Source organism: Clinocottus analis, unplaced genomic scaffold, assembly GCF_023055335.1.
Source record: "Clinocottus analis isolate CAN_PGR_092001 unplaced genomic scaffold, fCliAna1.0.p SCAF_12, whole genome shotgun sequence".
Taxonomy (NCBI): domain Eukaryota; kingdom Metazoa; phylum Chordata; class Actinopteri; order Perciformes; family Cottidae; genus Clinocottus; species Clinocottus analis.
This window is the reverse complement of record NW_027175843.1, coordinates 6,538,851-6,565,339: the sequence shown is the minus strand read 5'-3', so window position 1 is coordinate 6,565,339 and position 26,489 is coordinate 6,538,851. Positions and strand designations below refer to the sequence as shown.

The following is a 26,489-nucleotide window of genomic DNA, read 5'->3' as shown; positions in this document are numbered from 1 at the left end:
ACTGGAAGCAAAGCCGAGCGGGAAGAGAGCGGAGAGGGAGAAAAAGGGAGATGAAAAGGCTTCATTCTTACGAGCGCAGATTTTCTTGCACATCAGCTTCCTCAGCATGTCTCTGCTGCACCGGCGAACGCGATCTCTCTTTTTCACCAGGCATCTGTCGACGGTGTGTGTGTGTGTGTGTGTGTGTATGTGTGTGTGCACCGCTGTAGCACGCTGGGTGCTGACAAAGTGGCAGACTAGCCACCCTTTAAGCCCTCCTCCCTGGGTTCAGTTGTCAGTGTGTCAGTGTTTTGGTTGATGTGTGATGCTGTTGGACTTTTAGGACATGTCATGGTGAAAGGAGGGAGGGGTCTATTGTTGTGAGATCACCTTTGTTTCTTGTGCTCGTACAACGCCATCAGAAGCAAAACATTACTACTGTGCTAGGATATCAATATAGTAACTCAGTGAGGTCATTACTGCAGACGTGACAAGGGGGTGTAGCAACAATACATCACGCCTACCCAATGCCATCTCCATCATAACAGAAATCCATTTTCAACACAAAAAACAGTTGGCCAGGAACCCAAAACAATAGCTATACAGAGTGAAAACACAAAGACCCGTTTAAAAGACAAAAGAAGGTCATATAGAACAGCCACTCTCATGGTGAGTTAAAGGCCAGAGAATAAGGACAGGGTTTATAAACAGGCAGTGTATGGGTCAGCCTAGCATGCAGAGACCAGTCTTGGGCTGCGGCTTCAAAGATGCCCGTAGGTTTATTTTCACATGGAAAACGCTCAGGGGCCAAGTATTCAAGATGTGCTTTTTGTAGTCCCTCTTTAGAACATTGTAGTTTCCTCAATAACATCCGCGGTCGCATAATTACGCAGTCTGCCTTTTCCCAAGTCATAGGAAGTCTTCTTTACATCTCGACCTCATGACATTGAGGACAAGCCGCGAGGAAGACAGAGGACGTCCTGAGCAGCTCGGGTGTTTGTTTACAGCAGACATTTTGTCACAGTTGGAATGACACAAGTGATGCTTACAACATATATGATGGCTGTGTTGTCCCAGAATGCACAGGGCTCAAAAGCCTGAAACAGATACAACTAAATAGAACTCAGCCCTCATTCATTTGATGATTTATTTCTGTGCATCTCCTACAACATGTGGAACTTGCCTTCTTTGAACTATTCTAATGGACTAAACGGCTATTGAAGCCATTTAATTGCATTATGGGGAAAAGGTTTTGGTAAAAAGTAAAGTTTTTAAATGTAATGATAAAAGCAGAGAATGCAAAACTAGCTAAGAACTAGCTATGTGTAATTAATGCTGTGATTTTATATGATGTCCTTGTTTTATGTTGATTTTAACCATGTAGAGCGACTTTGAGAAATTTGAAAGGCGCTATATAAATAAAATGTATTATTATTATTATTATTATTATTATTATTGTTATTATTAAGAAGCAAAAGTGTTGGCACACCACTTGCAAAGATTGCTGGGCTCCACTTCAGTTTTGTACTTCAGACTTTCTTTTTGTTTAAACCTGATAAAAGGAACATACAGAATTGTGTTGTACTCCAAGACACAGTGAAGCTCTACAGGAACAGAGGCCAATGTGGCCACCAGACATGAAGCCTGGCTTATGCATTTATCCATTTAAGGAAAAACATAAAAGTAATGTAGTTTGCATCTGTCCAGAGTGCAAAAAAAGCAGGTGGATAATATGATATTGATATAAATATATTTATTTTAAAAACAGGTATTCACATTCTGTGCATTTACATTCTATGTGTTCTATGTATTATGCTTTCTATGTATTGTGTGTGTGTGTGTGTGTATATATATATATATATATATATATATATATATATATATATATATATATATATATATATATATATATGTATATATATATATATATATATATATGTAAATATATAAAGGGAGGGGTCTGGTGTTTGTGTGGTGATGGGGGGGGGGGGGTGCTGTCACGGTTGTGCAGAGTGAAGCGTGATGCACTTCCTTCTTAGTGCACTAGGTGTCAGGCCACACTGAAGGGCTCAAAGTTGCTGAAGCTGCATTGGCATCAGCGGAGTCACCAGTAAACCACAGATTTATATAATAGGGAGCATTTTCCCTCCCCCGCTGTTCTCTTTCTAGAAAAAGCACATGCCCAGAGGAATTGGGGGATTAAGAGAAAGTTAAGACGCTTGATAACGTTCCTTACTGCCTGTGGGGAAGGGGGGCAGTACCTATTCTGCTGACCCTTTTGACCCCCAGGGCCTCGTCCTTCACACAGGCCGTGGTTCATCTGATGGCCTCAGGGGGGGTTACATAACGGGATGGATGACTGGTGATCAGTGTGACGTCATAACAAGGAATGTCTTGTTTTGCTGACACGCCGGCGAGGCTGCTCGGGGCTGAAATGTAACCATGTGGCCACAAGTTATGGATTGATTCAAATCCAGCATTTATAAAAACCTGGTTTTGTCCCCAGTTACTATACCACATGCATTTGTCTGCCATATCCAGGCAGGGTGGGAGTCGGTCAGATATTTACTGGGAGCGGAGCTCTGACTGGATACTGTGCCTGCTGATGAGTGTGTGGCGGTGTGGTGTTAGTGTGCTACTGGCTCCTTCCTTAGATGCAGGAGGAAGGACTGATGACTCATTAAACCTCTTCACTTCCAAGCACTTTTGGGGCGGTTGTTTTTGTTCCTGTCAGGTTTTACTCCCTGTGGCCTTGATTTCCACTGCACAGAAAAGTCCTGCATCTCTATGGCAACAGCACAACCATGGCTAGAAGTAAATATAACTGAAACGCATGTCTATGTTGTAGAATGACACAATTTATAAAAAAAAAGAAGAATGCAAGTTTGACAAAAATAGGAAAACAATGGAATCTACATATCCAACATGTTTCCAAGTGTCCACAAGTGTTTCCAATGTTGGCGAAATAATGAGAGCTTCTACATGCTTTTAAATATAATGACAACCTCTACTTCCAGCCTCACAGAGTTCCTGTCACATGACTGTTGATCTCAGGTCAATCAATAATGACTTCCTAGTTGCACAGAGTAGCTCAGTAATATTTTTTTTACTGAATCTGTGTAAAGCAAACGGTTTATTTGGGGCGAGATGTTAAAGGAGACCTGTAGAATAAAATGTTTTTGTTCGTAGCACATGGTGTGTTCAAGGACCATCAGAAAAAATAAAATATGACAAAAATGAAGGTGTTCACAGCTTCTGGCTGATGATAAACGGTGTAGTTTTAGAGATTGTTTAAAGAAAACATGCTTTTCAAATCTGCTGGCTGTTTTTGGAGTTCATAGGGTTAACTTGTCATCTGAAGCCTCAATAAGCCCCGCCCCCTAAAATGCAAACCATCCGTCACAATATAAGGTGTCACAGCAGAGCCTCCATACCAGGGGATTAGGAAGACAGATCATGACAGCAGGGTCTCAAAAGGAAGCAACACTGTGTCGAAGGTGTCCACAGATCTGCATCTATCCATTGAAAACTAAACCTCAAAAGAATAACACGAAGCACTGCCAATTCTGAATATGAAGTTCTGCATTCAGAAGCGACACAGATGAAACTACGGTGATTTTGTATTGTTGATCAATGCAAAATTAAAAGTAAAAATACTTGAATTTGTCTTTTAGTCTATAATATGTTTGAACACAAGGAAATACTTTTCCCGTCTTCAAGTAGCTTCCATGAACAATGACAAACGCAGCGTTTCAGATGGACCGGGAGGCTGATACTTCCACAGCACACCGACAGAACACATTATTGTAGCCCGGCTCGCCCTGAGGACAATGAGCTGCTTGTCCCACTCACACTTCATGATCCGCTAAAGAAATGAGGAACAGAGGCAGAGAATCGACTGCTTCATTTCCCAGAGCTCATGTTTGGCCACCGGCCTCTCATACAGACCAACTAGCTGCTGGGTGTTTTCCTCATGGAGTTCATTCCAGTTGATTTTTACCAGACTGACTTTCAAACAAACTTGAATCTAGACAAACTAGAATCAGAAGGTGAAATAGGCGTCGTCACTGCCAACATTCTCAGCTTGCCCTAAAAGCTTCAATATTAGTGCTCTGTATTTAAAGAAGTGTCTCTGAAAAAGTGTCTACCTACAAAACATCCAATATCTCCCTGTGCTAAACAGGGCAGCATCAAATCCAAAAGTGTTTCCACCATCAGCGGTGAGTCTCTCGTGATTCTTCTCCTACGCTGCAGCGCTTCAGTGATGGTGATCCGATAGGATACAGTGACAATGTAGAAAACCCAGGAAAAGGAGTTTAATGGGAGTTTTAAATCTCATCGTTCCACAAAAAATATTCGTCCACACAACAATGGCCCAGAGACGTTAGGACTATTTAAGCCGAACAAGTTCATTTCCTTGTTTTATACTTGGGTAAAACGAAATATAATCAGTGCACTTGGCGTCCCCCGCTACAGCGGCCTCTTGTGCAGCTCACAGACCCCCCTCTGATCCTCACATCCACTGGGACAGAGGGGCTGCTGGCCCGTTTCACTAGGCAGGAGGGGGGGCGGGGGGGCGGCACAAGGAAGACAGTCGCATCATTCAGTACGCTGCCCCCGGTCCATACACTCATCTCTCTCCACTGTGTGCTATTTAAATCAAAGCTGTCAGCGATCCTCCTCAGTGATAATAAATGATGCTCCTGAGACGATCAATTATGACTGCATGTATGAGCGTGTTGTCTGGATTTGAGTTATAGTCGTGAAAAGGTCAAAACAAACAATGAATTGATTACTCGAGGATCAAGCTGTTTTTCTTCTTGTGTAGTTTGCTGAATGAGCTGATTTCAGTATCGCGTTCATCATTATAATGTAACTTTGAGCAGGAAGTCACCAAAATATGTCACCAGGTTAACAACTCTGTTGATTGCAAAATTGTGATTTTGGTCATGTCTTTGAAAAATGATTACATGTATTTAAAAACCAAGAGATAATCCAGATATGATAATCAGAATATGGTTTAGATGCACTGAGGTATTTCCTCTGTGGTTTATACAGCTGTTTGTTCCAGAGTTATCAGAAACATTCAGACTTTGAGAACATTAAGAACACTTTAACAAACACCTGCCACGCTGCCCTAAAACACCAACAACACTGCCTGTGTGCTTCTCAAGGTCACTGTGACTTTTGTGTCGACAGAGAAATCTCTCCTCAACATGCTTGATGAGATGTGTGTACAAATTACAATGTATATAAATGATCTCTGAACGCATCCCACAATGTTCACAGCAAAAAAGATCTTTCTTCAGAGCCTCCTCCACACTCGATAGCAGCCAATGGCAACACACACACACACACACACACACACACACACACACAGAATGCACTGCTTTGCAAGGAGCTTAATGTGTTTTCTTACGTGTGTGTGTGTGTGTGTGATGATCAAAGGACTTCCTCAGAATAAGCTTTCAGTCCCCATGGTGTTAACTATTCCTTCATGGTGCGGGATATAATGGCTACACGCACACGCACACACCCACACACACACTGAATTCATGAGCAGGGGAAACTGGGTTTAGAAACCAATGTTCACCTCCCGAGCTCATCGGGGCTCATGGCCTTGTGTGGTATCACGGACATTAGGAAGTTTCTGATCATCCGCATTGACCCGCATCCAGCGAGCGTTTGGAGGGCTGGGCCTCATCAGCTGGTGCCAGGGAGCAGAAATGATGGGAGGGGGATCTGCTCTCTTCATAGCAGAAAGACAGACTGGCAGTGTCCCCCATGGTAATGGAACAAAAACTAGGACGCTGGGTGCACACACACACACACACACACACACACACACACACACACACGCACACACACAAAGCTTCTGTGGATTAAGCCAATTCCAAAGGCGTTCTGTGATTGTGTTGAAGAAACCCTCCCATATATTCACAGTTCCACGTTCTCAGGCTGCTGGCTGACAGTCCTCTTTGTGGTTCTATAGAAGTACTGTCTTCACTTTGCCTTATGAAACGGTCGGCTGTAAATAGCCCCATAGAACCCGGCAGTCCCACTGATGAACACAGTCCGTGACAGTGATCTGGTAGCTGTTCTTGAGGAGAAAATGGCTAAATGTGGGACTCTTGTCAGAGTGCGTCATCTCTGTTGTTGGTGGCGAGGCTTTCAGCAGCTACAGAGAAAACATTCACTCTACCATGCTATTTCTAGTGGATCGGCTGCAACAATAAGTGGATGGATTTACAGTTCAATTCATCGTTTCAGTGGGAAATCCACTGGATATTCTATTTTTGTATATGTTCTCGTTGGGTTTGGTATGTGCAAACATTTGACAGAACAAGCAAATCAGGGTCAACTTGAGACAAAAGTCTGATAATGAACAGACTCATTAGTTGCACGATACATGCCGACTTCCAGCACCCTTATGACTACTCACACAAACGTGTTCGTCTGTTTAGTATTTCACACTGACAGCTCACTACATATCTTATACTAGTGACAGAATAAGGAATATTTGACCTCACAAATACTCTCATCAGTGCTCTCCATCAGCCAATCAACCTAATGAAGTACTTACGGCCTACAGATTGAGATCTGTGCACTTTTAGGGGGTTTAGCTAGCCAGCATTATCCTAAGAAGCTTATGGTGAGAGCAATTCATTGGGAGAGGAATCTTAAAATGCTATCACACAGAAGGCTGATTCTAATAATGGAATAAAACACAACACACCTGCTGTTAAATGTATGAAAACTCTTTTGGAAAACCCACCATTGCAACACTAAAAGCACTGAAGAATAGTCTGCACTGAAGAATAGTCTGCACAAGTAGAGACGTATTGTATATAGTGTTGATTAAATTTCTCAGAACTATTGAGACAAAGGTAAATGGACTGTTAATAACAAAATGTCTGACTACAGTTTTTTAGGAGAGCATATTAACTGGATGTTTTGCGTGTTAAAAAATTATTTTATACATTATAAATCACACCAGAAAAGGACAAAAGACCACGTTTGTTTGGCAGCAGTGAGCAAAGCTATGTCAGTGTAACTAAACAAGTAATCAGAAATAAATCAGCCGATGAAGGGACTGTATAAGACATGGTTTCTCGTGCAGAGGGAACAGTTTGTTTTCTAGCAGCAGCAGCTCTCATCGCTGGAGGGAGATGCTCATGGCACAGAGAGAAGACTGAAGGAAGAAATCATTGAGAGGCATGACGCGTCACCTTACAGCCCGTAACGCTGCAAAACAACAGTCACAGAACTCACCAGGAGAGAAACGGTGTTCTGTGACGGAGGAGGAGAGAAGGTGTTACCTTCTCCATGCACACCCAGCTTGTTTACGCAACACAATACAGCCGGAAACAGAAACAACAACAAAGCATACTAAAAAACAATGACATAAGAGAGTGAAAACAGTTACGTTCTCATTATCGAACAGTCATATGTTCGTCCCCCCAGCAAAGAGACAACTCAAGTTCTTACCTTCTCCAGCTGTCATGGTGCAAAGCCGCCCTCCGCTCTGAAGCCAGAGAGGAACGCTGCTTCACGCTGACAGCTCCTCCCTCTCTCTCTCTCTCTGCCTTATTATCTCTCGCCCACTCTACATCTCAGTGGTGCAACAGAAATGGCTGCTTTGTTTTGCTCTCCCCCTCTCTCCTCGATCCTCTCTTCCTCCACCTCTATCCCTCTAATAAAATAATCTGCAAACATCTCACAAGACGAGTCAGCGTTTGGTAATTGTATGTCCTATAGTTCCTTTTAACTGAAAGTCCACCTTCACACTATATCATCTGCAAGTACTCATCTATATTTTGAATCTGTTTCACATGCACAGCTCATTCTCTGTCCACAGCACCGTCATACATTTTTCTCCACCCTGAGGCAAATAAATGGATTTGAATTCCAATGAGTCGCCATCTTCAGCCACCAAGACACTTTGAGAGCTGCTGTGAAGGAGAGAATCGAAAAACTGCTAAAATGAGTCACGGTGGCGTGTTCCTCTTAACTTTCCAAATGAACCGACAGTGATGGCTAGAGCCTTAAGAATCATCAAGCCTCATCTTCAAACAATTGAAGAAAATTCCAATAGTCTTGGAATTTAAGTCTGGAATTTGAGCAAATTATTGAGCAATGGACTCGACCTACTTCTGTCAGGGGAAGATAGACTGTTAAGACTTGTGGCAGGAACTAAAATAAAGAGATGTTCATTACATAATTTAGTGGATTTGTCTTCTATGGCTATTTGCTGTGACTAAGTGATGAACTAATGAATGACTCTTGTGGGACTGCCTTTAAAGGGGTCTCGCCAGAGACTCAAAAAAGGAAAGGTGAAAATGAATCCAGCAGAGTGTCAGAAACTCAGGCTGTTTGTCTCTGGGAAGGGTCAGGCTCCAACAATGCTGGATCCTACAATTCCCATAATGCAGTTCAATAGCATCTTTCAAACAACTGGTAAATGCCAGGTAAACTATCTCTAAAATCACCATCTCTAAAAGTCTACAACACTAGTGTGTGATGCAGGATATTCTTTGTTGCTGTCAGAAACGTGCAGATGCCAAACACCAGAGAAAATAACACACGCGACATCACAGGGGTTACTCTCTTGTGCAGAGTCCATTCAACGTTGCTCTGAGTCTCCAGTGCTGTCCACTGTCAGAGCCGAGGATGTTACAGCAGCACAGAGAGACAGGTTCTTTAGGAGTTACACTATGAGCCGGGAGAAAAGTCACACTCAGCAAAAAACTACTTGAGTCCGTTGAAGTTAGTCACATACGTAATCAGCACTGCAGACATAAAGCTCTGGTGTTCAAGCAGCAGCTACCCCATCGTGTTACACTGCGGGGTCAGCGAGCTTTCCTCTCTGTGTGAGTGGCACGATGAACCAAGCACTCTTGACAGTTGAACCCCACACGTGAAATATTGTGGAGAAGCTGGAAGGTCAAGCTGCAGGCTGTTATGAAACGCCGCGCCCCCTTTGACCCGGTTCTCCTCGTCTCAGCTGTTCTGTAATGGCGCAGAGTCAGCAGTGAGGATTTCACCTGCACTGTCTCTTCTCTCCCAACATACACCCGTAAATAGACCTGTACTTTAATTTCTTTTCTAGTCTTCCGACCACTCAAAGCCTTTTAACTACTTGTCATCATTCACCCCATATTCATACACTGAGTAGCTAACTTTCATACACACATTCATACACAGTAGGCACAGCTATGGGGTTAAGTGTTTTGCCCAAGGACACATTGACATGCGCTAATGGAGCCCAGGATTGAACCACCGACCCTCTGATTGAAGGACGACGCTGCTCACTACAGTCACCCCTCTACACTTATGTGTCTCTTGGTACGTTCTGATATATTGATGCAGTCTGTTCTGCTCTTTGGCTGCACAGAGTTTGACGTCCACCTCATGTGGAGAAAGCCCCAGGCTGTCAGGCTGTCCGTCTGGTCCGCTAACCCCCCCCTCCCATTCTTCCTCCACACATATAACAATACACACACACGTGTCACAGAGAACAAGCAGACCCATACATACACAAAACAAACAGTGAGCTGCTTCAGATCCACAAATGTTACACAGCCCATGTTCACAGTAATGGTAAATGAACGCATTCCGAGTCTTCCGACCACTCAAAGAACTTTCACATTACTTGTCGTCTTTCAACCATTCATGCATGATGGGAGGGACTAAGGGTCCACCTGCCCATCAGGAGTAGCTAACATTCATACACACGTTCATACACCATAGGCACCGCTACACATGGGCTAGCGAAGGACAAACCTGCTCACCACTTAGCCACAGCCGCTATTTAAAAACATTCTAAAGACAGCTTCTGAATGACTTGACATAAACAGTAATGTTTGATTGAACTGTGTCAGCCGTATTGATGGATGCATATCACAAGGTTGCGACATAACTAAATAAAAGACACAGAGACAAAGGAGGAAAACTCACCCGAACAAGAGGATGACATCATGTTCCCGGATCTTTGGACTTCATCAAATTTGCTAAAGATTACATTCAACCTGTATTAGAAAAAAACAAATATGTGTCAGAAGACTGAACCCGAGGGAATGGTTTGCAGTAAAAAAGATTAAATAAAAAAAGAGCCTGGTCGGCTCCATCCATTCTTTCGGAGGTAAGAAGCTCTCCCTCTGCTCCGAGCAGCACACAGTGTGACCAAAATAGATGGCGTCCAGAAATGCCACACACATGACACCCTGGCACCAAGGCCAGAGAAAAAGAGGGAGGTGATGGTGGAATGTAGAGACATGTGGTCAAGTGTAAAAAACAATTTTAAAAAAGCACGAAGAGAACAAAACAGTAACACTGTCTCAGTTTGCTGGCGTGCGGTGCAAAAACAGAAATACAACTCGTCCAAATGGGACCCATGACACCCTGCTCAAAAGGGCTTGTTTAGGGCCGGTTATACAACTATAAATCCTATTCAGTGACTGAAAAGGAAATCTGCTGGGTGTTCATCATGAGCTTGTATCAAATACATACAACACAGGGGAAGAAAAAGAAAAGGCTTAGAGTAACTCTCAGTGTGAGGGGAAACATGAGACACCTCACGCTCGCAGGAAGCTGAGCTTGTGAGGAAATAAAGGATCACAATCCAAGGTTGTCTAAGATTATCTGGAGTAAATGTAAGGTGAAACAAAAATGTCTTCACCTCAATGACTGCTTCTCATTTGCTCTCTGAACCCGACTGTGGAGCTACTCAACTCAGCTGAGGTGAGGTGAAATTGTCCTGACAATACCAACAATGGAAGTATCGACGTGTGTGCTAAATTAAACGATAACATAATGTGACTTTTCTATTTTTACTATATCTTCACTCTCAGTTTTAACAGTATGATCTTACTGGACACTCAGTTGCCCACAAACTATATCCTCTAATACAGTGGTTCTCAAATGGGTGTACGTGAAGGCACTCCAGTGGGTACGTGAGATTTGAAAAAAATATATTTAAAAATAGTTATTTAATAAATATTCAATAAAATATAAGTATAAGTTCATAAACTGAATTTTAGATATTCTAATTTTATAAAATTCAACCAAAAATGCTTTGCACTTGTTAGTTGGTACTTTGCTGAAAACCTATTTCACTGGGGGTACGTCACTGAAAAAAAGGTTGCGAACCACTGCCATAATATAATCAGATTGTTAAATAAACACAAAAACTGAAAAAAAGGCTTTTGGTGACACAAGGAGTTATTGCAGAATACTTCTTCAGACAGCATGTGTGAGATGTAGGCACACATGACAAATCTTGCCTCGTAGAGCAGTCCTCTAAAGCTGCATTACCATTTTGCCCACTAGATGGCGAAGCACAGCGTTGTGGCGAGAAGGCCTTCAGCTCCTATAAGTGAGTGGGTGAAGGATGCAAATGCAGAAAAGAACAAGCGTACCGTGACTGCGGCAGGCCCTTTTTGCAGAGATCCATCCTCACCCTCTCCCCCACGTGTCTGTAGATCTCCACCAAGCAGCTCATGGCGCCGTCACGTACCTGATGAACACAACCACACAGGAAATCATGCACGTTGTTGTCTTTACCCACCCGTTAACCCCGACTCGACCAGGGGCCAGTTAGGTTTTTGATTGTGTATTTGGGTCCAATGCAGAACTACTCAATGCTGCCACTCGGTGAAAGTAAAATGAAACTCTCCTCTCATCTGATGCAGCAGTGGCTAATCATATGACAAGATAAGTAACAGCTATTTTGTTAATGATGAATAAGTGTGTTTGATTTAATATGTAGTTCTCTAATTGCAAACACCTCCAAAGAGTAACCAGAAACCCTGATAATAGGTTGTTTTCTCTGGCCACTGAACACAACTTTTACATGTATACAGTAACAGTGGCAGAGTGGGCATACCTGACTTGTGGGGTCCCCCAGGAGGTTACATATGTGGGGAACGATTTTACTGAGGGTCAGGCCTTGAGCGCCGTATCTGGAAGACATAAATGTAAATAAATCAGCAAATGGACAGAAAATAGGAGATACACAGGAGCCCCCCTGCTGTTTGCACAGCGAGCATCATACAGAAACAAGGATGTCCTGCTTTCTTTACCAATATGACCAGTATCACTGAAATGGGAGAGGGGCAGCCGACTCACGTGCTCAGCGTGGCGATGAGGCAAAGGCACACTCCTTCTCTGGTCCTGTTGTTCTTATGCTTGAAGCCCCCCAGCATCCTGTCCCATACATACTGCGCACACGCACACACACGCACAAACACACACACACACAGTTGTTGGTTGTTGTACTGGATCGCTGCAATCTGAAACCCTTATCTGCCATATGAAAGGTGACCTGACGTGTTTCCCTGTACTTGGCAGGTTGCAGGTGCTGATTTCATTCTCTCCACACATCCTGTATCCCTTCTACCTTAACGTGGACCAATTACTGCACAAAAGGTGCTTCAAAGTGAATGAGCCCACTTGGCTATATTATTATTAGGTTGTAATCTATGGCTCTAGTAAAAGCTGGCGTAATTTATTCCCATGGACATATTATAAGTTAGTTAACCGGGTCGGCCGTGTTGGACGACGAAAGCTAAGGTTTCAACATGGTGATCAAGCTACACAGCTTTCTGGGACCAAGACTGTGGACCCGCAGTTCTTCAGGAGAACAGCAAGACCAATAATAGAAAAAGAATATTGGCAGCAAATCTAAATTAGTCATTGTTGGAATTAATTCAGGCTGCATGCTCAAACTCATGGAAAGAATGAGCTCTCTCAGAAGAAGTTGTGTGTGTGCGCGTGTGTGTGTGTGTACCTGCGGGCTGGCAGCTTGTTCCATGATCTTTAGCAGCACTGTTTGGTCTTGGTCTCTCACTTGGTCTTTAGCATCTCCCAAGCGATCAATAAGGCTCGGCAGAACTGAGGAGAGAGCACAGAACAAACCCTGAAGGAACCTGCAGCACTAAAGGGAAGACAATCAGACTCCTCCTACATGACTGTGTTACCAAGAAAATCATTTTCTAAAAAGTATCCTGAAGTTCCTTTAAGCACAGTTTGGTTTAACTGGGAGGTTGATGTGATTTCACAAGAGAGGGGAGATTGGTTACTAACAAGAAAATATAATGAGATTAGACTGATGCTGTAAATAGTTCAAAAGTAATCTTGAAATTCCACATGTTTCTTAATTAGATTATTTCCTCCCAATAAGTGAATTGATGATGTTTGAGTCCCTCCTCAGAAATTGGTAGCCTTGAGCCTCATCAATAAGATAATAATGATGCTGCACACACAATGTGTGTGAGTGAATGGGCCTTACCGGTTCCCACGTGGGCCCTGAACCGCTCCTGTAACCTCGTCACTAAGGCAGATAAGAGGTCCAAGCCCAGCAGAGCCACCTAGTGGAGACACAATAAAAACACATGAATACGTCTGAATCCAAATATTTTAACAAAATAAAACATACATTGTGTTGGGATTTCTTTCTCAATTTCACGACATATAGTTTACAATCACAAATGAATGGAATAAGTATTGCTCCAACCATGGACCCGTCCAGGTTTAGGCCTGTATTAAAAATTGTCTGTTGCAAAGGATTATGGGTAACGATGACTTTTTCATGTTTTTAAGCTTTTGCTGTGTTTATGAATGACACTGGCCTCCTGCAATCTTGAAGACATCACACTAGAGCACATCTGGGACTCTAGTAGCACATAAAACCAATTTTCAAACCTGCACCATAACTGTACACCATCTGACCAACCCTTCATATAAACCACACACGACCATCTTGCTAACCTTCCTTGTCATGGGGTGAGTGAGCTGCTCAATGAACGTCTAGTGAGAGGAGCCCTGCTAACACCATAACGACACATAAGCACCACCCGGACTTCTGTTCGGGTCACGGTGCAATTTTTGGAACCTCTAAATATGTGGAATGCAACACCAATCAAAGTAACAGTGGGCTGATGACATTACTCTGCTGCCCCCTAGTGCAAGAGTGCCGTACTGAAAAGGAGACTGAACCACAATTAGTTGCATTTATGAGTGCATGAAATTGAGCAGTGTTTGTTGTCCACTCAGATTACAAAAAAAGTACATTTCTGCTCTGGACCCAAATTCTGCTCAGTTGTGATACATCCATTTAGATCACACTTTCCAAATATCCTTCTTCCCACTGGCAGAACAGGTAGTGAGAGGAGGACCTGGTGTCCACAGGCCTAATCCTCAGATCTATCCCTTTGTTCTCCAACTGGGGGGAATTACAGTCATTAGACTGATGACACGGCCCAAACAAAGAGCGAGCAGCAGGGTCAAACATCGGTGTAAATCTCCACCAACATTTAACTGCTCAGTTTTGAAAGTGCCCCCAGGTCTGGGTTCAGCTCCTCTTGGGTGAGGTCGATGCAGGACGTCTGTCTGACCTTTCTTAGTGTGACACAACTGGAGGTAAACATTCTTTCTTCGCTACCTTTCTGGACTATGGGGAAGTCGAGTGATAAAGGAGCCACAACTACTGCACTATGTGTTTCAGTGGAGTTCAGCAGACAGATGGCAAACTCCCTTTTGCTGTCGTTAACATCTGGATATCCCCCAAAATACAAATACCCCCCTCAAGGCTCTTGACCCCAATCTCACAGTCCTCCCTTCCCAAATCCTCCTACCGACAGACACGGTGCTCCCCTTGTCTATAGCAGACTGCATCAGCATATAATAAATATGAAATAACACCACTCTAACCTGTGAGATAAATACTGATGTGCACTGAGCTGCCCATAGGTCTGTGGCCTAGTCTGTAAAACCTGTAAACTGGCTGTAAACACACGGTAAAACAATAATATGATATGGCTATATGATATGGAGAAGAAAGACAAACGCAGCTTTTCAGGGATCCTCCAGGTTCTTCCACTGCAGGCAGTCTCTCTTAATGCCCCTTTTGTTTTCTCAGACAGAAACCTACCAACCCGCAGCCTATATATAACCCAACCGTTTCAAAACATGTGAGGCTTCAGCAGCAGCTCCTCCTATGCATTTCCAATGTTTACGACAAACCAGGGCACACGTAGCTTAGCATTGGAAACGCACAGAGGACGCCACATCAGAGCAAAATCAGATTCTTGGCCAGGTGAGCAGGATATGAACTTGTCACCAAAGCTACAACAGTTCCAGTCCTGAAACTTAACCAGGTGTTCAGATTCATACCTCCTGCAATTGACTCCATCTGTAGTGGTTGGGTGTACAGCACTTAATCTTAAACTTAAACTGGGCGGTCTCTCTGCGTGGAATTGTGAGGTGGAGGAGTTTGTTTTGTCTTAGAACAGACATTCATTATAAAACCTGAATGGAAACTAAAAAGTTTTTTTTTTAAAAAGGGTCCTAATCTCAAGGACCAACCTGCGATCAACTAACTTACTGACATCAATCCCAGTTGAGGAAAACACATCTGGCTGTTCATCCTGAAAACCAGCAGGCCTCGGCCTGTTCCTCCATCCGTCTCCATGTGCCTTTGAATCAAATCAAGATTTCTCTCTTCACTCACAACCACGCCTGTCATCCCATTACCACACACACACACACACACACACACACACACACACACACACACACACACACACACACACACACGTAGGGAAAGGCAGACAAGTGCAAAAACATGTCGCCATCTTTGCAGTGATTTCCTCTAAATTAAGAGAACAGCTGGGTATGCTGTCCTTTTCCACAGGGAGTAAATTGTGCGTGCGCGCGCGCACACACACACACACACACACACACACACACACACACACACACAGACACTTTGTTTCCTGTAAAATTAGTTCACAAAACAGCAGCACACAGAAGGCTGTAGTTTATTGCAGAGTGCTTTATGATTATGCATACCGGGCCCTCCCTCCTCCTGCTGCATAATAATAACTGAATTCCGATGTCTCGGGTGCTTCCATACAGATCGGGCTTCGTCTGGAGCAGATCTATTTTTTTTTAAGTCCACCTGAAATGACACTACAGCTGTAACTCACAAGCCTGCAAGTTTTTATTAGTGTCGAAGGAAGAGGACCAATTTCATCAGCATCTTAACCTACAAAGGTTGACAGCAGGTACGTTTTCACGCTGTCTGAAGCTTTGCTAGTTACGATTAGCCATCAAAGTGACAAGTCCCCTCGTTGTTTGTTGGTAGCTCGTTCACTGAGCCACAGCGGCACAAGAAAAGACATGTGCCTCCGTTTGCAGATGAGCTAGAAAGCTGATGTGTGCTGCAGGTTACAGCTGAGCACAGTGACTTTAACTGCAATACAGTTCAATATTACAGACAATCATGAGATGGGAACAAACCAGTGACACGAGTTTGGATCGAGTCACAACCTTCTTCAACATCAGTATTCCTGCTGATCTCAGCTACACAGGTAAAGCCTTGTGACTTGAACGGTTGTGAAACTACGGCAGGAACACAATCTGTTCACAGACGGAAACATAAACAAAGCACTCCAACCCTCCCCTGTGGTAGTCCTGCTATGGTAGGCGTCTCCGGCAACACAACCTGCCACGATGACTCACACAGCCACTCTCAAGGTGAAAATGTGTGTAGACATGTAGACAGAACTACATGTTATAACACCAACCAGGGACAGGGGGCAGGACCACAACTAATATTTTGAAATGGCTCCTTCAATGTCCTGATTTTTCACAGAATAATCAATTTACAGAGCAGTTTAACATTGTGGAGGAACAAAACTAAACAATTACATTTCTGTTCATCAATCAACAATTTGCCAAAAAATCTTCTTAGATAGCATTTATTTGAAAGTATAAAAAGTAATTTCTACTGCTGTTCATATCGCAGTTGCCTGTTCATTTGGAGTGACTACTTTGCTCAAACATGGGCTGCCAATGCACATCGCCACGCTTAGATGCAGGCCAGCACACGTCCTTCCTCGTGGAAGTGGGATGAAGTGTGCTGGCATGCCATCAGAATGACCTTCTGATGGCATGCCAGCGTTTGGACGCTGCAGCAGCGCCGCCATCGTACTGCTGAGGCGTGCACAGCCAGTAGTGACCACACAGTGACTCAGCGCAACTCAGCAGAGCTTACAACCCCAGGCACGGTGGCAACTAGACGGGGCAATGTGCAGTAAACACTCATTATGGAGCACAACACAGAGCACTCATACACACACACACACACACACACACACACACACACACACACACACACACACACAAACACACACAAAAAGAAAACAGAGATGTACAAATACACAGTCTTTTCTGGTTCACTTCCTCCAGAGGCAACACTTCATGCTCGACTTCCTGCAGTGAAAACACTGAAATAGGAGCATCCTCCTCCAGACATGGTGATACTGATACTAATATCTCTCTTCCTCTGTGTGTGTGTGTGCGTGTGTGTGAGCGTGAGTATGAATGTCACGGGGTCAAGGAAAGATGGGAAGGAGAATTCATAAGAAGTTAGGAAAAGACAACCGCGGTGTTTAGAAAATCTGACTCCACTTTCACTAAGCGACATAGTTGTGACGCGACGGCAGGCGATGTTAGTGACGTCAGTCTGTCTGCAGCGGTGAAACTATAACGTTGTAGTTCATCTTGGACCACAATAAAGCATCTTAATCACTTCATCTGTGTTCTTACATTGTTGCGACATGCAGACGATTTAAACAACCCGGTTCATGGTTTTACTTTATTAATGAGGTTGGAATAGAAATGAACGAAGGAATATCTAAAGTGAGACCAAAGGAGAACAAAGCTACTAAACTGTTTCTGTTTAGTTTCAAACCTGCTGAACGTTATCCCACTCACGATGTGTGTCATATGTGTGTCTCATATACTTTATGAAAATATTTTCAAGTTATGCTAATTATTATTTCGATGATCTGCGTTTGTCAGTCATGATCGTTTGTTCTCATAAACGGCCGAATGAAACATCACTTTGAATGTTGCCACCGCAAGGGATTGTGGGTCGGCATTATCTCCTTATCTTTCGTTAAGGCAGTTCCAGTGGGTCCTATGCTAAAGGAGATAAGTTAGGAGGCATGAAGCTCCTTTCCTTTGTGTTAAGAGAATTTGGCACTCATCATGGCCGCCACTTAGGGACTTCAGGTCATTTCACTCAGTTTGGAAGGTTCCTAACCAAAAAGGACTATTCGACAGCAGCCACAGCCAAGTTGCCACATGCTGATTTAAGTGGAGTGAGCCCAGGTTTACTTAAGGTGGGCTGACTTAAGGTGGACCAGCTGTACTCCTGTTAGGGACAAGCTGTCCATCTGAGTTGTGCTCAGCTGTTAACTGTTTAATTTATATCATTAGTTGTCAGTTAAGGGTTCATTATTAACATCCCCACTGTAAGCTGTGTTGGTATGTAGGAACAGCTTTTACACTTCTTGCCGGGGGGTTGAGGGGATGGGCACCATCTTCACAACAGAGAGACACTTCTACACTTCTGTATGTTAGGGTCGAACATGGTGGATGTGGAATGGTGGAAACATGCCAGGCCGACGACTTGTGTTATCTCCTCCATGTTGTGTCTTCATCTTTTGATGTTGTAGCATTTTCTCTATCAAGGTGCAGGGCTTAATTTTAGCGATGATTGGCCATCTGATAACACCGATTACACCCTATTTTTCATAGAACTGGAAAACACAACAACACGTAAACAAGGAAGCAGTCACATGTTCTGTAACACAGGAACAACACACAGTTGTTCTGGCTTCATCTCATCTCGGGGCAACTAAAAAACTGATTTACGTGTCGGTCTATTTTGAGGCAGTCTTTGGAGCAGCCGGCTCTAACCGAGTCCTGGAGGAAGAGATGTGGCCCATCAGAGAGCTACCACGGGTTGAGCTTGGATGCTCATGAGTCCCGTTTGTCACAGGCAGATAAACAAAAAGAGATACAAAACAAAACACACTGATTGCTGTCTCATATCATAGGGGAATCCACCACATCTCACCCAGTATGACAGGTCAGCACTTCTAGGATCAATATGTTCTGCTAACGCAGCTGCTGCTGCCTTTGATGTGTTGAAAAGATAGAATACAGTGTTGGTGTCAGAGAACCTGCCCTCTGGCCGTTCTCTTTTCTTATTGTTTTGCAATGGTCTCTGGGCAATGTGTGGGATCACCAAACTCACAATGAGGATCGTGTCGTGGTTTTGAGTCACTGACTGGATCAGCAGAAAAAAACAAACGAAAAGAAAAGCCAGCAAATAATAATAACTTTGAGAGTTTTCTTTGCTGTTGATATGTGTGGATATTTTTCAATGAGTCATATCGGCCCATACAGAGAGTTTTTGTTGTTTTATTTTAGCATGTGAGTACCCAACCTAAACCATATATTGATTGTTGTGTGTACTTCTGGACTGAATTGCAGTATTTAGACTAAGTCTCTAACACAGGGTTCACTAATAGGCGGACCACGGTCTGAATCTGGACCAGATGCCGATTCATCTGGATTACAGAGTTTGACAGAACTCTTCTATTTTAACCAACACAGATTTTCCAGCCTTTACATCACACGTTCAGCAGTCCAGGAAACAGCAACCAATTACATGCCTTGTAAATCATCTCATGTGATGCTACTTGGGCAATCAAATATGTTTGATGGGGAAGACAGGAAGAGAGGCCGGACAGTCGGAATAGTACGCGGATCAGAGAAGTTTTTTCACACAGCGTTTTCTAAAAAGAGGAAAGTAAACAACTTAACCAAAGCCTTAAACCAAGAATGGACAGACTCTTAAATGTTCAGTCTTTCCTCGAGCAGTTTAAAACCAGTTTCTCATATGTCCAGAGACCGTGGCGATTATTAAAAGCAGTAATGTGAGGCTCCACTCCGAGATAAAGCACAGCTCCTTCAAGCAAACGTACCCACTGACATCATAAATGAAGGCACAGAAAATCAACCTGAGAGCCCAATATGATCACAATACTAAGACACTAACTCCCTAAAACAGCATTGACGTGAACAGAGAGGAGAATAGAGCTGAAACAAGAGGTTTAATAACCTGCTCACAAATTATTCCTATTAAAAAATGAGAAGAATATATTATTGTGGCTTTTTTGGGTGATCACTTTATACCTAAATTAACTTTATTATAAACATTTTTAAAAGCTTTACGTTGTGTTTTTATTTATTTTTTTATCCAACCCCATTGTAATTTAAATGAGAGAACATGTTTTTATTATTAGTCATTATTATTTATAATTTGTTCAGTTCAATTTGAACTCTGGCAATAAATATTATTGAGATATTACTCAATTTCACTTTTTTGTTTAATCTGACAATCAGTTGTTGACTACTAACAGACGTAAATACAACTACTGTATATACTGCCTGCTTTGATAATTATTGCACTAAATCAGAGCAGAAGTTAACCATTATTGTGATGTTGTGGACCTTTAATGAGGACATCCTCTCTATCTGACCCTCGCTGAACACATTCATTAAATACCCCTGCTCCGACACAAAGTTAGTGTCTGAGTGTTGCCGTAGAGACGCTGGCACAGCACCCGCCAGACAGGATAGAGGAAGACATCACTCTGTGGGCAGACAACCGCCTCGATGAAAGGGCAGCACAGCTAACGTAGCTACTAAAAACAACTGGACATAAAAGCGGAGAGACAGCTGACTCAGCATGTGGAGATTGTTCACAAACACACAACATCAACACACAAGTGGATAGTGATGATTTGGTGCCGCCTGACAAAGGTCACAGAGTTGTATGCCTTTACTATATTGTGGTACAGGAAGGTATTGTAAAACCTTCATATGAATATTGTGGTAATTACACTTCAATGGTGACTCTGGGACTAGAGCATGTTTGCAGCTCCTTCAGGACATCGCCGTGGACGGAACATAGCTTGACAAAGCTCACACAGAACTCAAGGGCTGGACCAAGTTCGAGAAACAAATCCAAAAGGGTCGTGAACAAAGTCGATCCTTGTTGTGAGGAAGTGTTGTGACAGTAGTGTGGCAACATGAAGGAGTCATGTGGACGGTCTCCAGGGGGGAAAACACTCTTCTTTGAAATGACTGTGCACATTTCATAGCAAGCATTGTATTTAAAATTAAGTGAGAAGCCACCTCAGGTTAAGTAATCACTGTTCAAAAGGCTGCTTTATTTCAGTTCTTCAATTCTGTTACATTTGTTATTATCTGATGTATTCAGATATTTAAAAAATATGCATAAATGCTGAGTCACATTTCTATGATTAAACACAGATAAACAGAGACATTCACAAGGAAAATAAGTAAATAACTACTGCATTAGTGCCCCTCAAAAGGTCAAAGATTCAAGCTTTCAAACTAAGAACAACATCTGTTAGTCAGCAAAAGCTACAGAATCTAGACAGCAGACAATCAGTGCTAGTGTTACTGCACATCTGTGATGGTTCCAACTTGGGCCGTCTGAGAATAAGAGGCATAAGAAAAAAAATCAGTAAGTCAAACGAGGGGTCTTAATCATGAGCGTCGCAAAAAGAAGCAGGTGACATGTTTATTCTAAATCATTCCACTCATTACTACTACTTTCCTAATGGGGAGGAGCAGCTACATCAAGAACACAAGAGTCTGCGTTAGCTCAAACACTCTCTTATCATCACGCATCAGCAAATCGTTGTCTCAGATCAATGGGCTCCAGACTGTTAAACACGAGTGCCGATGAGAGATGATCCAGGTAATAATGTGGTCATGGATTGTGGCTGTCTGGAGCCGGCACTGCCTCCTGACACGCCAGCCATGCTGATGCCCGTCCTCTGTTCCTCCTTCTGCTGACATGGATCGTGATGATCTGGATTGCGGTCCATGCCTACTACTCATTATATGAATAATTTCTGTCATATTTATGTAATGTGTTGTAACTCTGTTACGTTATTTATTCTGGTCACATGACATCCATTTCTTCTGTCCATCCAGGGAGAGGGATCCTCCTCTATTGCTCTGCTGAAGGGTTCTTCCCTTTTTTCCCTGTGAAAGGGTTTTTTTCTGTTTCTGCTGATTCGATGAGAGGTCTCGGAACAGGGATGTCGTATATGTACAGATTGTAAAGGGCTCCGAGGCCAATTTGCAATTTTGGGCTATACAAAATAAACTGAATTAAATTGAATTGAATGTGTAAAATTGTGATGAAAGTGAGTTGGGATTGAAATAATCACATGAGCTTTATTTAGTTGACATGTGTACGGTTTCTGTCTCCAAATACATGTTACATTATAACAGATTTATGACTGACATAATATCGGCATTACAACTGACAGCAACTAATTTCCCATGTATGTTTAACATGGATTCCTTCATTCTACTCTGAATATTGCAAATTTGACTCAATCTCAAACTCAATCTCTTTAGAATACTAGCTGATGTGCAAGCTAACAGGTGTGTGTGTGTGTGTGTGTGTGTGTGTGTGTGTGTGTGTGTGCGTGCGTGCGCGCGTGCGTGTGTGTGCGTGCGTGCATGTCATAGCATTTCTATGCTACACTCACTCTTTTGTCTTCCACAATGCTCACGATGGACCCATGACAGAGCACATTAGCTGCACAATCGACTCCATGGCTTCCTTCTTTGGTTCTGCTGACTCGGCAGAACAAATGGCCAAACTGATAACATGATGCGGGTGTTAGGGCTCCAGTGGGCTGACATGGAAAATGACACGGCCACAAGCAGATCAAAAGGAAAGCTGCGCGAGTGAAAAGACTCCTTAGAATTTAAATTAGACCAAGTGTTGCAGGGTGGTTGTCTCCTCTCACATCCCTCTGCACACACTGACTCACAGATGTCTCACTTTCCTTTCACAACAGAAAAAGATCAACATGAATTCTATCCAAAGCTGGATCGGCTTCAGGGTCATGTGCAAACGGACAATCGCCCTGCTTTAAATTATCATTCAATTAAATGGGTCGACTGTGTACTTTCTTTAGGTTTGTTAGTATTTATTTAATTTATAATAATTTGATGACACCTTTCCCAGTTCTTTCCCACCACAGCATCATGCTTAAAGAAACCATTGATGTCATTGGCCTTCTGAAGACGCACTGACAGCCACAATATACAGACCAATTCTGCACCAACTCCCAATGTGCACGCCTCTCTCGAAAGGAAGTAGACTGAACACACTGGGCCCCTTTTTATGATTCCACACTGCAGTCAGAGAACAACCTTCTTCTCTCTATTATGTTTCTTGACCCAGACACATTATTGATCTGGTGTAGATGTGTTATAGTCTCATGGAAGCGTTTACTCAGGACCAGTCAGTAGTATGAACTGCCCTCAGTGGGAAAGAGTTTGTATCCTTACTACATAGCGTGTAAATTAATGTAACATATTTATCTTCAGGTATAATAAAGTGGCAAATTGGATTTGGTGTGATTTCAGCGTTAGATGATATGGTCCAGCCCTAGCTTGTTGCTGTTGATGTCCCCTTGCTAATGTGTAATATACATTCGTTAAGAAGGCAAGTTTTTGTATGCTGGTTTAAAATAACGTGTTTCACTTCAGTCTAGAAGATAATAAGCAGATCACAGAGGCAGTCTAGTCACCGCTGTGTTGAGAGTTGACCGTCAACTTTATTGCTTAGGGAGATGCGCCGGTGTTCCCTCAGGCAGGACCGTGTGCTGCTCTGCTTATGATGTAACCCAGTTGCTTTAGGAGAGGCTGGGGGTTGTCTGTCGAAAAGGACAAAGCCACAGGAATTGTTGCAGCACAATGTTGTACTGTACTCAGAGGAAACAAGCATGATGTGTGGTATAAGAGGAGGCCATTCTGGGAGACAGGGATAAAGAGACTGGTGGACAAGAGGGTCGATGGATACATATATTTCCTAAATAATTATTTTTTTATATTGTTTGAATTAAGGTAGGTTTCCTTCTAGGTCTGTGTATATGCCTTGATCACTGAAAAAAAACTTTGTTTTCTGACAAAGTGTTCCTATTGACAAATGCATAAACATAAGCTCATCACTTCAGATAGAAAAGGCCTGATTAAATGGGGGAATGGTGTGCAGGGAAAAGCTGCTATTCTAACATTGGCAGCAACTAACTCCACTGCAAAGCAACCCAAAAAAGGTTAGACGGACTTATCAAACAGAAGGCCTGATCACATCAGGGAAGCGTTTCAGAGATGGAGAGAAAATGTTGCTCACGGTTTTGCCAACTGCTCCCTGCTGCAGCTAGCTCACAGCTACCGTTAGCAGAAAGCTAAACTACGAGCAACTTTTTCTCTCCATCTCTGAAACCCTTTGGCAGGCTAATCTTGTGGCTAGCTGGAGGCTTGGAGTCACAGTGTGTCATCTCGAAGGGCTTTACAGAACAAGATCACAATGAAGATGGGGACTGTTTGAAATGAATGACTAGTACTCCACAGGTTACTGCATGATCAAGATTTGGAACTCAGACAGGTTATTCTGGTAGTTTTGCCCTATAAACTGACTCCAGCTTTTATTGTTGAATGACATTAAATTGAAATTGAACACCAATGAGAAAAACTTATATTTTCACAGCGGTAATGTTCTGTGACTTCCTCCTGCAGTAAGCTGGTCCAACTGAGGACGAACGTCTGAAATAAGTGATTGAATTGCATGCGTCCTCGGTGTAACCTCACCTGATGTTTTTTGGTGTCAAGCTACAGTGAGAGTATGTAAGACTTGTGGTGGTATGACTAAATAGCAAACCGTGGCTTTATTAACATGGCATTCACATAACATTTGCCCATTGGATTGACAGTTAGTAGTGTCAGCCATCTTTACCATTAAGTACTAATACACACCTCACAGGTTAGAGAAACCGGTTTATTATCATTTTAGGCTCCACAACAATCTAAACTCTGCCTTGGCCCAATTATATCGTTTGCATTATACATATTTAGGATGGTATGCTACGTTGTGCATTATGGCGCTGATAAGATTTATTGCCCCTCATTCATCTCTCAGCGTCGGCAGACAAACCCAGCCTCCACAGACCCAGTGGCCCATCTCCTCTGCATCCGCCAGACAGTTAATTGCCAACTGATGTTGTTGAATGGAATTGCAAATTCAATTTTCATTCACAGCGTCCAAAGGAGACAGACAGAAGAAGCCCGCTTCACTTTTCAATGAGAATACAAATTTGTTCACACTTTTTTATAGACATTTGTCTAAAAATTGCAAAAAGTAAAGTTGCATCTCACACACACATCAAATGGCATGCAACGCCCTGACAAAATGGGGGATTGGGACACATGCTAGCTTAACTCAAAAAAGGAGAACAAAATCCTTGAGTTGAGCAGATTAAATGAGAGAGCAGATTATGACTATGAGGTCTATAGAGAACGGGTGCAGGGTCATTAGGACATGAGGATTTACAGCTGTTGCTGCTGCTGGTGCTGGTGACAATGATGGTGGCCATGGTGGCCAAACACAAAGGAATCCCATTTTACACAGTACACTCTAAATATGGCAGGGAGAGTCAGTGAGGGAGATAACTGAGGAGGGAGGAGATTTGTCTGTGTTTCCGATGGGGCGGGAACAGGTGAGAAAGTGAGAAGAGATAATATATACATGTGGGAACGGGACAGAATACATGAAGAGACACCAGGTGAAAGGTGTGTGGACATAAAGATGGATGCGCCACCAGAAAAGAGGACAGGAAAGGGGGCCAGTTGATGTTGATCCAAGTCTTGGGGGCTTTAACACTGGCTATACAAGCCCACAATAACCCTTCAGGTTCGGTCAGGTTAAGCTCTGGACAGGTGTAGATGTCAGTTTGATGCATTCAGTTTACATCTGTTAGGTGTTCGACACATGTATGAAGTGGTGTGTATTAACTTGCAGTTTTCTTCTTTTCTCTTGCCACTGCAGGTAATGTTCAGGACATAGTGTCTTCTTTAGGTCTACAACACTTGAATGAAACAAATATATAGAATTCACATATAATATAGTGGGTGTTAATTAGCTCTGTAATAGACTTCTAACCCAAAGCATGCTGGGACAGATTCCAGAGCCCACACCGTTCTATATTAATGTGTCGCCTTTGGCAAAGGCTTGAATTGCACATTGGCATTGCCAATAGCATCTTCTCCATAGATTGACTTGACAATTAGATTAAGTCAAAAGGGAACTCAATTTACAGACACTAAAATTGGTGACAATAATAGTACAACAACCGCAAATATCAATAAAAAGGAATTTCACTAATTCCACCCATGAATCGCACTGTGAAAACCCACCAAACACACAGAAAGCAGAGATATATGTTGAAATTAAAGGACCGGGTTTTCTTAACCAAATATCATCATGTTAATAAGGTGATACCATTTTGAAAACAATGCTTTTACCAGATTTAACAATTAACCATCTGACCCAGTCTAGTTCACCCAAAATGTTTAATACTTGTTCTTGACGATCTAGTTTTCTTTTACATACAATATTATATAGATCCACAATCATAGGTGCACAGAAAAACCCACAGCACACAAAACACTGCTTCATTCCTAACACACTACATACACACACTGAAGTCGTCTGACCTTACAATTCATCCATAAAGCTGTGCACACGCGCACACACA

General features: G+C 42.8%; 1 protein-coding gene and 1 non-coding gene across 2 annotated transcripts in view; one reads left to right on the top strand and one right to left on the bottom strand.

Annotated features, from left to right (window-relative positions):
• clasp1a (cytoplasmic linker associated protein 1a) overlaps positions 1–26,489 on the bottom strand; it is a 68,380-nt gene that overhangs the window by 33,222 nt on the left and 8,669 nt on the right. The window contains exons 3-8 of the mRNA XM_068572415.1: positions 13,268–13,346; positions 12,767–12,870; positions 12,106–12,197; positions 11,864–11,939; positions 11,397–11,494; positions 9,937–10,007 (exon numbers count right to left, since the gene is read on the bottom strand). Coding sequence (XP_068428516.1) covers positions 9,937–10,007; positions 11,397–11,494; positions 11,864–11,939; positions 12,106–12,197; positions 12,767–12,870; positions 13,268–13,346 — 520 coding nt within the window. The remainder of the gene's footprint in view (positions 1–9,936; positions 10,008–11,396; positions 11,495–11,863; positions 11,940–12,105; positions 12,198–12,766; positions 12,871–13,267; positions 13,347–26,489) is intronic.
• LOC137783388 (U4atac minor spliceosomal RNA) lies at positions 13,745–13,871 on the top strand. Its single transcript, XR_011077333.1, has one exon. It is a non-coding gene; the product is annotated as a U4atac minor spliceosomal RNA (small nuclear RNA).